The 12,950-nt window shown below is 40.1% G+C and overlaps 1 protein-coding gene across 2 annotated transcripts in view; it reads left to right on the top strand.

The window, feature by feature from the left end:
- Nucleotides 1-11,277, top strand: part of PGM1 (phosphoglucomutase 1) — a 53,296-nt gene extending 42,019 nt beyond the window's left edge. For both annotated transcript variants that reach the window (XM_016140399.2, XM_016140400.2), the window contains exons 8-11: nt 2,561-2,696; nt 5,652-5,835; nt 8,168-8,302; nt 10,615-11,277. In XM_016140399.2, coding sequence (XP_015995885.1) covers nt 2,561-2,696; nt 5,652-5,835; nt 8,168-8,302; nt 10,615-10,704 — 545 coding nt within the window. In that variant the 3' untranslated portion in view covers nt 10,705-11,277. The remainder of the gene's footprint in view (nt 1-2,560; nt 2,697-5,651; nt 5,836-8,167; nt 8,303-10,614) is intronic.
- The last annotated feature ends 1,673 nt before the right edge of the window (nt 11,278-12,950 follow it).

Genomic DNA, 12,950 nt, shown 5'->3' on the forward strand with positions numbered 1-12,950 from the left:
ATCAGAGTTGGGTAAGATCTTTAGATGTAGTTTTCATTTCTACATAAAAGAAAACCAAATACTTTATTTAGAGCAGGAAAAGCACAAAGGAACACCACTCCCTTTGCTCTCAGTCTAGCATTAAGAAAGAAAGGGGGGGAGGGGGGGGAGAGAGAGAGAGAGAGAGAGAGAGAGAGAGAGAGAGAGAGAGAGAGAGAGAGAGAGAGAGAGAAGGAAAGAAAAGAAAAGAAAAGAAAAGAAAAGAAAAGAAAAGAAAAGAAAAGAAAAGAAAAGAAAAGAAAAAAGAAAAAGGAAGGAAGGAAGAAAAAAACCCCAGGAGAGCACAGACAAATAATTCCAATTTGTATACTTCTGTGATGAATTCTCAGTATATTGGGGAAGCTGCCAGGATCTTTCTTCTTAGGGTGAATTATTGCCAAAATACATCATTTGCAAAAGCTGTAAGAGTCAGAGAGCTAACATTTTGTTTCTTGAAATACCAGTAAAGGCAAATTAAAGTCCATAGATAATAAAATTAGCAAACATTTCCAAAATATATAAAGTTATAAAAGCACTAAAAGTTGTACCTAATATATCTCTAGTTTTTTCAGCATCCGGTTTTGAGAACTGTTTTTTCTCAAGTGATAACTTATTGAAGAGACAATCTTTTGAAGGAAAAAGTTGTGAGTTTTTATGAACCAAAAAGAGACAAAAGCAGATCAATAAATTGATTAATTTCTTCATACACTTGTTCACAATTAGTTACCATATTTCATATGCTATGTTAATCAGCAAACTTAGTTACAAGGATAAATAAGAGATACCTCCAAGAAATACGTGGTTGGTGGAGTAAAGGGCTCATAAATAGATGATCAAGGCTCAAGGAGGATTGCACTGCACTAGATGTTTTGAGCAGGTCGCTGTAGGAGAAGAGAAAGCTCATAACTTTTAAGGGAAGCTGAGTGCTAGTCGCACAGAGGAGAAGCTATTTGAGCTGGGTCTAACAGGATGAAGAAGGAAGGAAGGAAAAAACCTACTTCATGTCTACAGTATAGCCAGCATTGCGCTAGATACAATGACATTTCTAAGAATAAGATCCAGTGGGGAGTCAAGAAGGACAGACCGGCACATAAAAAATTCAAGGCATTATAGTATACAAAGCACTATTGGAGATGGATTGTACTGAGTCCTATTTAAAATCAGAAAGTAGAGCTCAACATTGTCTGCTTTTTTTCTTTTTTTTTTTTTTTTAGGATAAGGAAGCTAATGCCCCAAAACGAGAGTTCTTTTTCACATCAGGTTCTTGGCAAAGGGTCTCCATGCATATAAAGTACATCCAAAGGACTCAATTTGTTATTTTGGGTAAAGATTTTAGCAAGGACCTTAGCAGGAGACAGATATGCCATACCTTATCGAACCAAATTCATGTTGATTAAAGAAAGATGTCTCAGAATTGGAGTTTCTAGATCCACAAGTAGGTCCATTTTTAAGGCTTTGACACTTTTTGCCAGGTTGCTCTCCGGAAGGACTGTACCCCACTAGCACTGGCATGTTGGAATCCCATTTCCCTGATACTTCCACTCATGCTAAGTGTCTCATTTTAAAGCTGTGGCCATTGGTCAAGCAATTTTTTTTATTGTGGTTTTAACTTTAATTCGTTTTCTTAAAAACACTGCCAGCTTTTTAGTGTATTAATTGAGAACCTGTATTTATTCTTTAGTGAATTGCCTATTTTTATTTTTGACCTGTTTTTCTATTGAGGTTTTGCTTTTATCTTATTAATATATAAGAATTTTTTCTGTACTGAGGGTATTAAACATCTACTTTATGTAGCAAATGTTGTTTTAAAGTTCGCAAGTGACCTTTTAATTTTACCTATAGTAGTTTTGCTGATAGAAATGCTCATTTTTAAGTAGACAAATACATTGATTTTTTTTCCTTTATGAATTATGAATTTACATGTATTTGTTATCTCCAAGATTTTGTATTTTTTCTAGTATTTAAAAGTTTCCAATTTTTACATTCGAATATGTCATTCATCTGGAATTCTTTTTGGTATTTTATAGGGAAAAAATTGATTTTTTTTCCCAGCCATTTAGCTAGTTATTCAAATACTATTTAAAAAGTAATGTGTTCTTTTCCTACAGCCTTGAAGTGACACCTTTATTATATATTCAAGTCTCAGGTTTAGGTCTCTATAGGTGCTTCATTTTGTTCCATTAAACTATCAGATTATTTTAATTACTGAAAATTTGTAATGGTCATAGTCTCTGTTGTTTATTTAAGACTTATTTTGTTTTTTAACTCACATTAATACCTTATAGTTGATATATCAAGCTGCACCAAATTATTTCACTGATATTTTTATTGGCATTTGCTTTAAATTTACAGAGTACTTTGGAAAGCATCACTTCTTTTCCATATTATGTTTTATTCAATATGTGGTTCCTTCCGTGTACTCAAGTTCCTCAGTAAAGATTTATGTCTTCTTTGATTGAGTCTACATGTTTACTGTTGAGTTTATTTCCAAATATTTTGGGGAAACCACATCTCTCATAGGTGCTTGCTCACCCTGCACCAGGTTCTGACCACATTCGTGAGAAGGACGGACTCTGGGCTGTCCTTGCTTGGCTCTCCATTCTAGCCACCCGCAAACAGAGCGTCGAAGACATTCTCAAAGATCACTGGCAAAAGTATGGCCGGAATTTCTTCACCAGGTAAGCCACAGCCTGGCTGGGGTACGAGGTAAGGTAGGGAAGTGGGCAAAGAGAATTCTCTTACCTACAAATTCTTTCCTGTCTTAAGTGATAAGAAAACTCGAGTTCATCCAGCAGCCTCTACTAATTGGGGATTTTAAAATGATTCAGTCAGGGTCAAGATGAAGTCAACTTTTATATTAGCCATAAAGAATGAGGCTTACAAAATTTAGTTAACGTATTCAAAAGAATAAATGTTCTGTAAGCCTTTTAAATGTATCTATCAGGTGGACATGATAATTGCAGTGGATTTAGTTTCAGAAAAATAGATTAAAATTTTATTTCTGCTCCTTAATAGATTGGGAAGTTATTTAACCTAATCTTGTACTCAGTTTTCTCATTTGTAGACATGGGAAAACAGTCCAGTCATTAAAGGAAATTCGAGCCTGAAAGTGTTTTATAAACTCTGGGGTACTAAAAGTATGGAAGCTTTTTTTCTAAAATTGTGGAAATGGTTATGCTTAGTCCAAATCAACATTTCTGATTCATTAAAATAGGTCCCCAAAGGCTGCATAGTTGTCAGTACTATATTCATTGATTCAACAAATATTGACTATGTACCTACTTTCTGCCAGGCCCTGGGGATTCAGCACTGAATAAAATACTTAGACTACTTAGCAATTCTTCTTCCCCATGCATATTTCTATTTTTAGAAAGCATTCACTTTTTTTTTCTTTTTACTAGTGGTGCTTTTCATTAATTTCAATTTGCCTTTCCCTCAATAAGTGTAAAAGTCTAACAATTTCTCCTGGACCTCACTATTCTAATTATGGAAAGAAGTATGAGAAATAAGGTATTCGGTACATTGTTTATCTGTAAAAGATATATAGTTGAAATTTCTCTGGACCTCATTTGCCTTTTCTATAAAATAGCTGAGTTAGACTAAAGAATTTAAAAAGTACATCCCAGATTTGATAGTCCATGATCTCTAGATAGTCAAGAAAGAATTCAGCCTTAAGCAACTTGGCCTCTTTCATCAGAATTCTTTCATTGACTTTGGATAAATTCATTGTTCTCTTCCTCCTTCAAGTTATTCTTTTGTAAAAGGTATAAATAATAACTGCCATGTGGTTAATAACCACACAGTAGCCCTGGGAACTAAGGCAAGAATCTCTGCTCTCCAAGAACCAGAAAAACCTAGTAATTCAGAACGGTTGGTAGTCATGAACTCTCTAGAGCCTAGAGTATCATGAAAGCAGGATCACAAAAAAAAGGAAGGAAGGAAAGAAGGAAGGAAGGAAGGAAGGAAGGGAGGGAGGGAGGGAGGGAGGGAGGGAGGGAGGGAGGGAGGGAAGGAAGGAAGGAAAAGAAAAAAAGAGGAAAGAAAAGAAGAAAGAAAAGAAAGCAGGATCATGTCGGTTTTTGTGTTCCGTGGTATCACCACTTAACTCACAGTTGATGCTGTAAGTGTGCTTTGAATAGATACATGAATGAGTTAACAAGGGAATAGTGGCCAGAATGGAATAATGTTAGGAAGAGTTGTTCAGAGAAAGGATCACTTTTGAAGTAGTTAAAAGTCTCCATCTGAAAACGGTTTTAACATATTTTTTATTAATTTCAAATAACTGCTAAACAAGTATTGCAATAAATGTCACAGATAAAATCTTTAGAACCTACATTTCTTGTTAGTTAAGACTCCATTGTACCCTGTGTTATTTAACAAAAGTGCTGGGCACTTTTGTACATCGTTTCATGTCAGCCTCAAAATAGTTATTAATAAGGCAGCTGAGATTCTGAGAGATGAAGCAACTTCCTCAGTCACCCAGTTAGTAACCAGTAGAGGCTAGATTCATATGTAGCTTGTTCTGTCTGATTCCAGAGCCCAGATTCTTTCCATTATACCCCTCTGTGCCTAGGATTTATAGAACATTTCCCCCCGAACATCCACAGGTCACAGATGTAAAGCACAAACACCTGGTTGTAATTTCTTGCTGTTTTTCATTTTAACTGGGGGAAAGAACTAACTTAAAGATTAAGGGGACTGCTGTCCTTGATTCATAGAATCCTGGAGCCAGAATAGGCTGGCCTTAATTCCCCAGTATTTCTCATGTCTCAGAGGTGTCATCTTGCACAGATCATATTTGTTTCACTATTGCAAATAAATATAGCGTCTGCTATCTTGAGCCTTTACGAAATAACTCTCTCAAGAGGGTGTGTTACAGGTCAAGAAAAACCACCTGTAAGAGTTTTTAACCTCATAAGAAAGAAGTCAAGAATAATTCTTGGAGGAAAAATAGTAGTCATAGAATTTCATTTGTGATGCACTTTTTGCCTTGGTCCTTTTGCGTCAACACTGGGTCTCCTCTGTCACGGTGCACCCAAAGCACTTTGGACCAGAATCCCCTCTCATTGAAAGGACAGAAGTGTTTCGAATATAAAGAGTTAGTGTTTGGCTTCTTTGACTGGTCAGTAAAAACTTGGCCTTACTTTAGGAAGCTCCTGTGGAGACTGGAACTCTCCGTAGCCAAAATCCCGGCAGCCTCAGGCAGGTCCCAGACTGGGAGTCATGCCAGCCCAGATCCCCAAGAAGCTCTAGGAGTTTGAAAGAGAAGTTGCCTGAGTCATGTGTTGCTTTATGCAGGATTCTCTAGAGATAACATTGCTTTTAATTCTGTCTCCTCAGGATGTGATGGTTAAGTGTTAGATAATATCTCTCAAAAGCCTTTGAAGCTTCTTAGAACTTTACTCTGTAGAAAAGCCAAAATGAGAGTTTTGTGCTTATTCAGAAGCTCCTAAACCATTCGCTGAAACCCTCCATAGCCTTCCTTTCATCTCTGGCCTGCTCCATCCCCAGGGATTAACAAACTCATCTTTTCACCAGCTTCTTAAGTTGGGGAAGGGCCAAACAAATGATGAAGAAAGTGCTGTTATACATTGGTGTCAGCCCGTGGGCCTCAACTTCATGACTTCTTCCAGGTACGATTATGAAGAGGTGGAAGCCGAGGGCGCAAACAAAATGATGAAAGACTTGGAGGCCCTGATATCTGATCGCTCTTTTGTGGGGAAGCAGTTCTCAGTGGGTGACAAAGTTTACATCGTGGAGAAGGTCGATAATTTTGAATACAGTGATCCAGTGGACGGAAGCATTGCAAGAAATCAGGTAGGAACAGATTTATGTGTATGTAGGAGAGAGGCCTCAGGACCTCACCTCTGAAATCGCAAGGGAAAACAGAAAAAGGTCCCTTGGTCATTTCTCCTTTGCTGCCCTGTTTTTCTAGGGTCGCTATTCTCATCTGATTTTCTACTGAGTCACACATGACTTACACATGTATTCACTGGGAAAATGTTTTCTGCCCTGATTCTTTGCATTCCTTTATGCCCTCATTCTGAGATTCTTAGCCTAGACTCCAGAGGGATTTTTACACCTTCCAGAATCATATGCAAGATGTCGTGTTGAGTGTTTGTGCAGAAAGGAGCCCTAGAATCTAAAAGAAGTGGAGAACTTCTGCGTTAGGTATTAACTCCCCTCTTTTCTTTCTTAGGTATTAACTCTCCTCTTTTCTCTCAAGAGATTATAGCAGAAAGCTAACATGAGAGTGTCATTATTATAGACTGATGTATTCTAATTTCTGAAGAATCAAAAAATAGATAAGCCATTCACAGAATCACTGTTACCTGCAGCACATGACTTTTAGCCAACCCCGACATAGCAATGAGTAGCAAGACATCACAGTTGAGAACCTGGACCATGTCTGGATGGAGCTATTAGGGTTTCCCTCACTGGGTGCCAGGGACCAAGGCTGCAGGCTGGGTCAGCCCTTCTCCAGGCTTCTCACAGACCCAGAGCCTAGGGTTCTTTCTCCTCTGGTTATGTTGTTGTTATCACAGAATGGACTCATCTCTAATAATTTAGAAACAAGGATAATGAAGAGGAAGTTGCGGATTCTGCTACGGTCTTTCTCAGGTGTCTGATAGGTGGAGGAAAGGGACTGCAGGGTTTATTTAAAATTCATCTCTGGAGAGCAGGTAGTGAGTGGAGCATGGCCACAACAACCCTCTGTGCCTGAAGTCTTTCTTCCTCAACATTCTAGCACTGTGGCTTTTCCTCTTTATGCCTTTTCACTATCTGTGAGAACTTTGGGTCCAGTACGGATGACTGTAAGTTATGTCTGCGATAATTAGAAAAAGAGAGACCTGGGGTGGAGGAGGGTTGGAGGTATAGAAAATGGGAGCATGAGTTTCAGGGGATGGCAGAGCAGAACAGAGCAGACGTTTTTTGTAGTAAAGCCTTCAGGGAGAGATCAGATGTTTAGGAAAAGTAACCTTCGACCCCGCACTGCATCCAGCAACTGCTAGGATGGGGGGAGGGGTGTCAGCGTAAGCAAAGGCTCCGCTCTCTTCTTCGAGGAAAAAGTCAGCAGCTCCACATTCGTTAATGAAGTCAGGGCATTTAGATGGAACACCAGGTAGGAGGGGAAATCTTCTGGAGGATATCTAGCATCTGCAATCAAGTGCAAAGAATTTAGAAGCTTTAAAGTGAGGCTGTGGGAGGAGACCAACATCCGTGTGTTTGTAGAAAGCAGAACACGGTGAATGAAACTAACTGTATCTTCCAGATGACTAACTAACTCAAGAATGTCCCCTGTGTGCTTCATCTGCTGTCTCCACTGCTGAAAGGCAAACCCTGGGTGGGGTTTGGTGATGCATAGCGGGTGGTGTAGTGTAGTTCCCTCTGGTCAGCCTTTGGCTTTATGCAAAGCTCAGAGGAATTGATAGACTCATAAAGACTGAAGGGTCTTGCACAGCCTTCTTACCTCATCTACAGAATATCTACACCCAGGAGTCCCCAACGTTTTCCTCTGAAGCAAGATTATTGGGGATGAGAGATGCAGCCAGGGTAGGGAAGGAGAGGGCAGCAGGTAGAGGGGCTAGACTTTGGGTCCTCAGTTATTGGTGGCCACTGGATCCTGCTCACTAGATCAGGAATAGCCAGTGTCTGCCATGTGTGGCACTCTGTTGGTGGTTCTCTTTCAATGTTTTGCAAAGAGTTCTTCCTCTCCTCTGCCTGAAATCTGCTCTGGTTTCAGCCCATTCTGTCCATATTTTCCTTCTCATCTAGGGATTGAATTTCTGCATCTAGTTGCTTATTTGTTTCTGCATCTAGTGGCTCCAAAGGGGAATGGTTAGTTCATAAATCATAGGGAAGCAGTGAGGGGAGGGCGGGCCTCTTGTCATCAGCCTTTCTGGGATCAGGTCTCCTGCCTGACCTTGTAAATACTTCTCCCCCAAGAGCACAACCCCCATTGCCTGAATGCGGTGACAGGTTGACCAAGGGCAGGCTCATGGGGCTCAGCTGCTGCCATTTATCAAGGATCTAATCCCTTAATTGATCATGTATAGATGAAATTAGATCTCCAGTGGACCTCTTGTAATTTGCCAGCCTTCAATCTACAAGCATATGGGGGAAAAAAATCTCTGCTTATCTTTTCCAGGGCTTTCGGCTCATTTTTGCAGATGGTTCTCGCATCATCTTTCGACTGAGTGGCACTGGAAGTGCGGGGGCCACCATTCGACTGTACATTGACAGCTATGAGAAGGACGTCGCCAAGATCTACCAGGACCCCCAGGTAATGCCCAAGCCCTGTGTCTCGACTAATTCTTTGGAAGGAATGATGGTGGTTCCATCAGGCCTGTGTTTCCACAGCCCATTTCTCAAATGACCAAACAGGTGTGCTCACTTGCCTGCACATCTCCTTCAGTACGTCATAACAACAGTAATAGCTAACAATTATCTGAGCATTTTTCATTTGCCAAGCTCTGTTCTAAACCCATTACATGGAAATACTCATTTCATTCTCAGCTGAGAGAGACTCTATTATTATCCCTACCACAGATAAGGAAACTAAGGCACAGAAATATTAAATAACAGTTAATAGGTTCACATGCCTGGTAAGTGGCAGATTCAGGATAACTAAACCTTAAATGAGCCCCTCAACTAGTGTTCTGGTTTGTCACTGAGCATTTTTGCCTCTTTCCTTGGTCTGATTGCCTGCCTTGGCAGAGCACACCTGGTCCTAGATTTGATGGAGAGGAAGAGATAGTTTCATGACCCAGCAAGAAACGTCTTTATGGAAAACTCTGCAGACTTGCGGCCTGGTGGTTTGGGTTCCTAACCCCACCTAAAGAGCCTCCAGAAGTATGTCAGAGTAAGGAGGGAGCTGGGGGCAGGACGGAGAACTTAGAGGACAGACACCCAAATGGAGGAACCAAGGGAGGCAGTGACACACAGGGGAGAGTTTCCCCATGTGCATTCCCTGTCCTGACAGATGCTCCCCAATCAGAGCTCCATAGCCAAAAATGTTTAGGAAGTGTCGAGGCCATTAGCTTCATGTTGGCAGTTCACAACGCACACCACACTTTAAAGACTGAGAAGACTTGCAGTAAAGACACCTATTTAAATAGTGTTTGCCACGCTTAATTTTCCACAAAGCCTTCTAACACCTAATTGAAATCCTGTGAAACTCACTTGGAAATCCCTGGCGCAGTGGTTTTGAGCATACGTTTTGGAATTAGATCTTGCTTTTAATTCAGTTTTTGCCCCTTAGCTGTCTGTCCCTGGGTAAGTCATTTCTGAGTCTTAATTTTTTTTTTCTTTTTGTCCGTGAAGTGGCAGAGTGTTGTCTACTTCACAGAGTTGTTATAGGGATTAAAGGAGACAGTGGATGCGGAATTCTGAAAACTGAGCCTGGCACATAGGATTAGGTTTTGAGAAAGAATGGCACTTGTATAGTTGTTTTTAATACAAAAAGAGGGACGTGAGAGGATACTGCACTACGATTTTTCCAGTGGCCAGGCTCCAGCTTCAATCGTTGCCAGACCCCTGTTGTGTTGCAGATATCCCTAAAATTTATGCCAAAGGCAATGATGTAATTTTTAATAATAATAATAAAGAGGAAAAAAGGAAGGAGTTGTGTTTCTTTGTCTTAATACCTGGTGCATGGTAAATACAGAGAATGAATGAAAGATAAGTTTCTTCTGGACAATAGCCCTTAGGAGATGGGAGGGCACTGAAGGATGCAGGGTGCCCACAGGGCCCAGGAGAGATGCCTTTCCTTCCTCCCGAGCTGCTGGGCCACAGCTTCAGCACTGTGTTGGGACTGTTGGAGATCCGTGGGGAAATGGCACGTGGTGTGGTCAACATGCGGAATTGGTCTCCCAATTGGTGGACGTTGATGAGAGAAAGCAACAAAGGGCAGCAGAAAATGTACCACTCTTGGCTGCGCCCTTGAGTCATGTGGCCAGATCACCTCTTTGGGTATCAGTTTCCTCATCTGTAAAATGAGCCGTTCAGCTAGATAAGTGGTTTTCTTTTTTTAATATTAAATATATTTATTTATTTAAGCAAGAACACTTTTTTTTTTAACTGAGAGGTAGATGGGAGGGTGGAGTTGCGTTTTGAAAAGATCTCTTTAGGTACAGTGTGGAAACAAATTAGAGGATACAGAAGTGGATGAGGAAGTACCATTGTTCCAGGTAAAACAGAGAATATTGGTTTAACAAGATATATGACACTGGTATGGGGAGAAATGGGTGCCATTGAGAGATTTTTAAGAGATAAAAGTAACTTGAGCTTGCTGATAGATTGGACAAGGGGTGTTGGGAGAGGAAAGTGTGAAGAATGACTCTTTGTCGTTCAGTTGCTTTATGTGATAGACCATGGTGTCAATTCACTGAATAGAAGATGCTTTTGGGGGAAAGAACATGTCTTTTTTTTTTTTTTTTTTTTTAAGATTGGTAGATTTTTGAGGAGCCTTTGGGATATCTGAGTGAGAAGTCAGACATATGGGTTGGTAACTCAAAGGCCAAGTTAGGGCTGGAGCTATAGATCTGTGTCTAGAGAAAGTGATGGAAAAGGTTCTTCTCTTTGTGTCTCCTTCAGGTCATGTTGGCCCCACTTATTTCTATTGCTCTGAAGGTCTCCCAACTCCAGGAAAGGACGGGACGCACTGCACCAACTGTTATTACCTAAGAAGACAGGCCAGATACAGTACGTCTCTCTACCCCAGGACCCTCCGGGTCATCTGATTGAAGAGCATGGACAAAAACAATGTGTATTCACCCAGACTTTTTAGCATTCGGTTTTTCCACTAATCAGTTGTTGATGGATGGTACATTTGCAAACCACTGGCAATTGAGATGCCCATAGAAGCCATGTGAGAAAGGGGCTTATGGTAATGTCAGTCCCTTTTCGTGCACTTTTGCACTGCCACTGAGGGTTTTTATCTCAGCACCAAGTTCTGTTTACACTACGATGTAAGATAGAGGTTGCACATCAGCTAATGAGACCATTTTTCCTCCCTAGGATGTGCCAGTGAAATGACAGTGCAAGTTCCTTTCTCCTTGGTGAATCTCCCCCCCTTCTCCTGCAGCCCCTCAATTTATTGTTTACATGTAATCTAGCAAAATGCAACTTCTGGTGCCTTCTGTCCAATCAGTTATTTCTTCAGAGTGAGACGTACTTGTCTACAGATTTCTGCCTTGTTTTGCAACATAGCCCCATTCATACAAATGTTTCGGGATATTAAAGTAAAATCAGCTACTATTTCTTGATGTCTTTTTTTTTTCCTTTACTATAAAATGCTTATTTGATTTCAGAAAGAAAAGAGATTTGTTTTTGAGGGGGAGGAGGGTATTGTATTTTGTTTGGATGCCCTGGCTAGGTTCTTTGGGTTAGGTTTAAAATCCTTACACTCAAGACTATAATTTCAGATCTTAACAAGGTCAGCTGAGCCCTGGATCTTTCTGAGGTGGATAAAGTAAGCTTGACATGGTTAACTTGGAATGAAGGAAAGGAAGATGATTTTCAAGAAATCTTAAATAGCAAAGCACTGCCATGTGCCTTGTGATACTGAGATGTCATGATACCTATGGAGAAAATAAAGGCAGAACTCTCAGAATCCGAGAGCAAGATTATAAGCATTTGGCTGGATATCTTGAGCCCACTGGCATCTTATTCATCTTAGAACATTTAATCCATGAATGTGTCATAGTGGGCTTGGGAGCCAACAGACCTGAGTTTGAATCCCATTTGAGACCTTGTGTGACTTGAATATTATTCTCATCTTTAAAATGGAGATGAAAATAGTTTCAACTCTCTAGGGTTATTGAGAACGTTTAAGTGAGTGGACCTGTGAAAAGAGGTGGGCACAGTATCTAGTTCATGGTAGACTGTCAAATAAATGAGAATTAGGATTATGGTTATTATAATATTGCTTCTAGACTTTTAAGCATTGGAAAAACAGAAACTATAACACTAATGTTTGCAATGTATTTTATGGTTTGCAAGGCATTTCTACAAAGTCACTTTGTCATGTATGCTGTTCCAGAGATGCAGCCCAACTCTGTCTCCTCTCTTACCCAAAGTAGAATCCCTGTTCCAGGTGACAGGTCTTTTTTTTTTTTTTTTTTTTTTCCTTTAATGGTGACATTGGTTAACAAAATCCAGTAAGTTTCAGCTGTACAATTCAAGTATAAGGCATATATATACAATGCATTGTGTGTTCACGGCCCATAGTTAGATTTTTTTCTGTCACCACATATTTAACCCCTTTTACCTCATCTAACCTCTCCCCCGCCCTGCACCCCCCACCACTATCCTCTGGTAACCACTAATCTATTGTCCATAAGTCTCTGCTTGTTTATCCTGTTTGTTTGTTGCTTTTAGGTTTATATCTCACATGAAGTGATATCATGTGGCTTTCAACTTTTTCTGTCTGGCTTATTTCACTTAGCATGATTATCTCGAAATCTGTTCACATAGTCGCAAATGGCAGTATTTCGTCTCTTCTTATGGCGGAGTAATATTCTATTGTATATATGTACAATAGCTTCTTTAGCCAGTCATCAGTTATAGTACACTTCGGTTGCTTCCATGTCCTGTGAATAATGCTGCTATGAACATCAGTGTGCAAATATTTTTTTCAGATATGGGTTTTCAAGTCTTTGGGGTAAATACCCATTAGAGGGATTGCTCAATCATTTGGTAGATCAATTCTTAGTTTTTTGAGAAACCTCCATACTGTTTTCCATAGTGGCTGTACCAATTTGCAGTCCCACCAGCAGTGTAGGAGGGTTCCTTTTTTTCTGTATTCTCTCCAACATTTGTTATTACTTGTCCTGTTGATAACACTATTCTAACAGATGTGAGAGGGTATCTCACTGTGGTTTTGATTTGCATTTCCCTAATAGCGAGGTTGAGCATTTTTTCGTGTTTGT

Source organism: Rousettus aegyptiacus, unplaced genomic scaffold, assembly GCF_014176215.1.
Source record: "Rousettus aegyptiacus isolate mRouAeg1 unplaced genomic scaffold, mRouAeg1.p scaffold_m13_p_1, whole genome shotgun sequence".
NCBI lineage: Eukaryota > Metazoa > Chordata > Mammalia > Chiroptera > Pteropodidae > Rousettus > Rousettus aegyptiacus.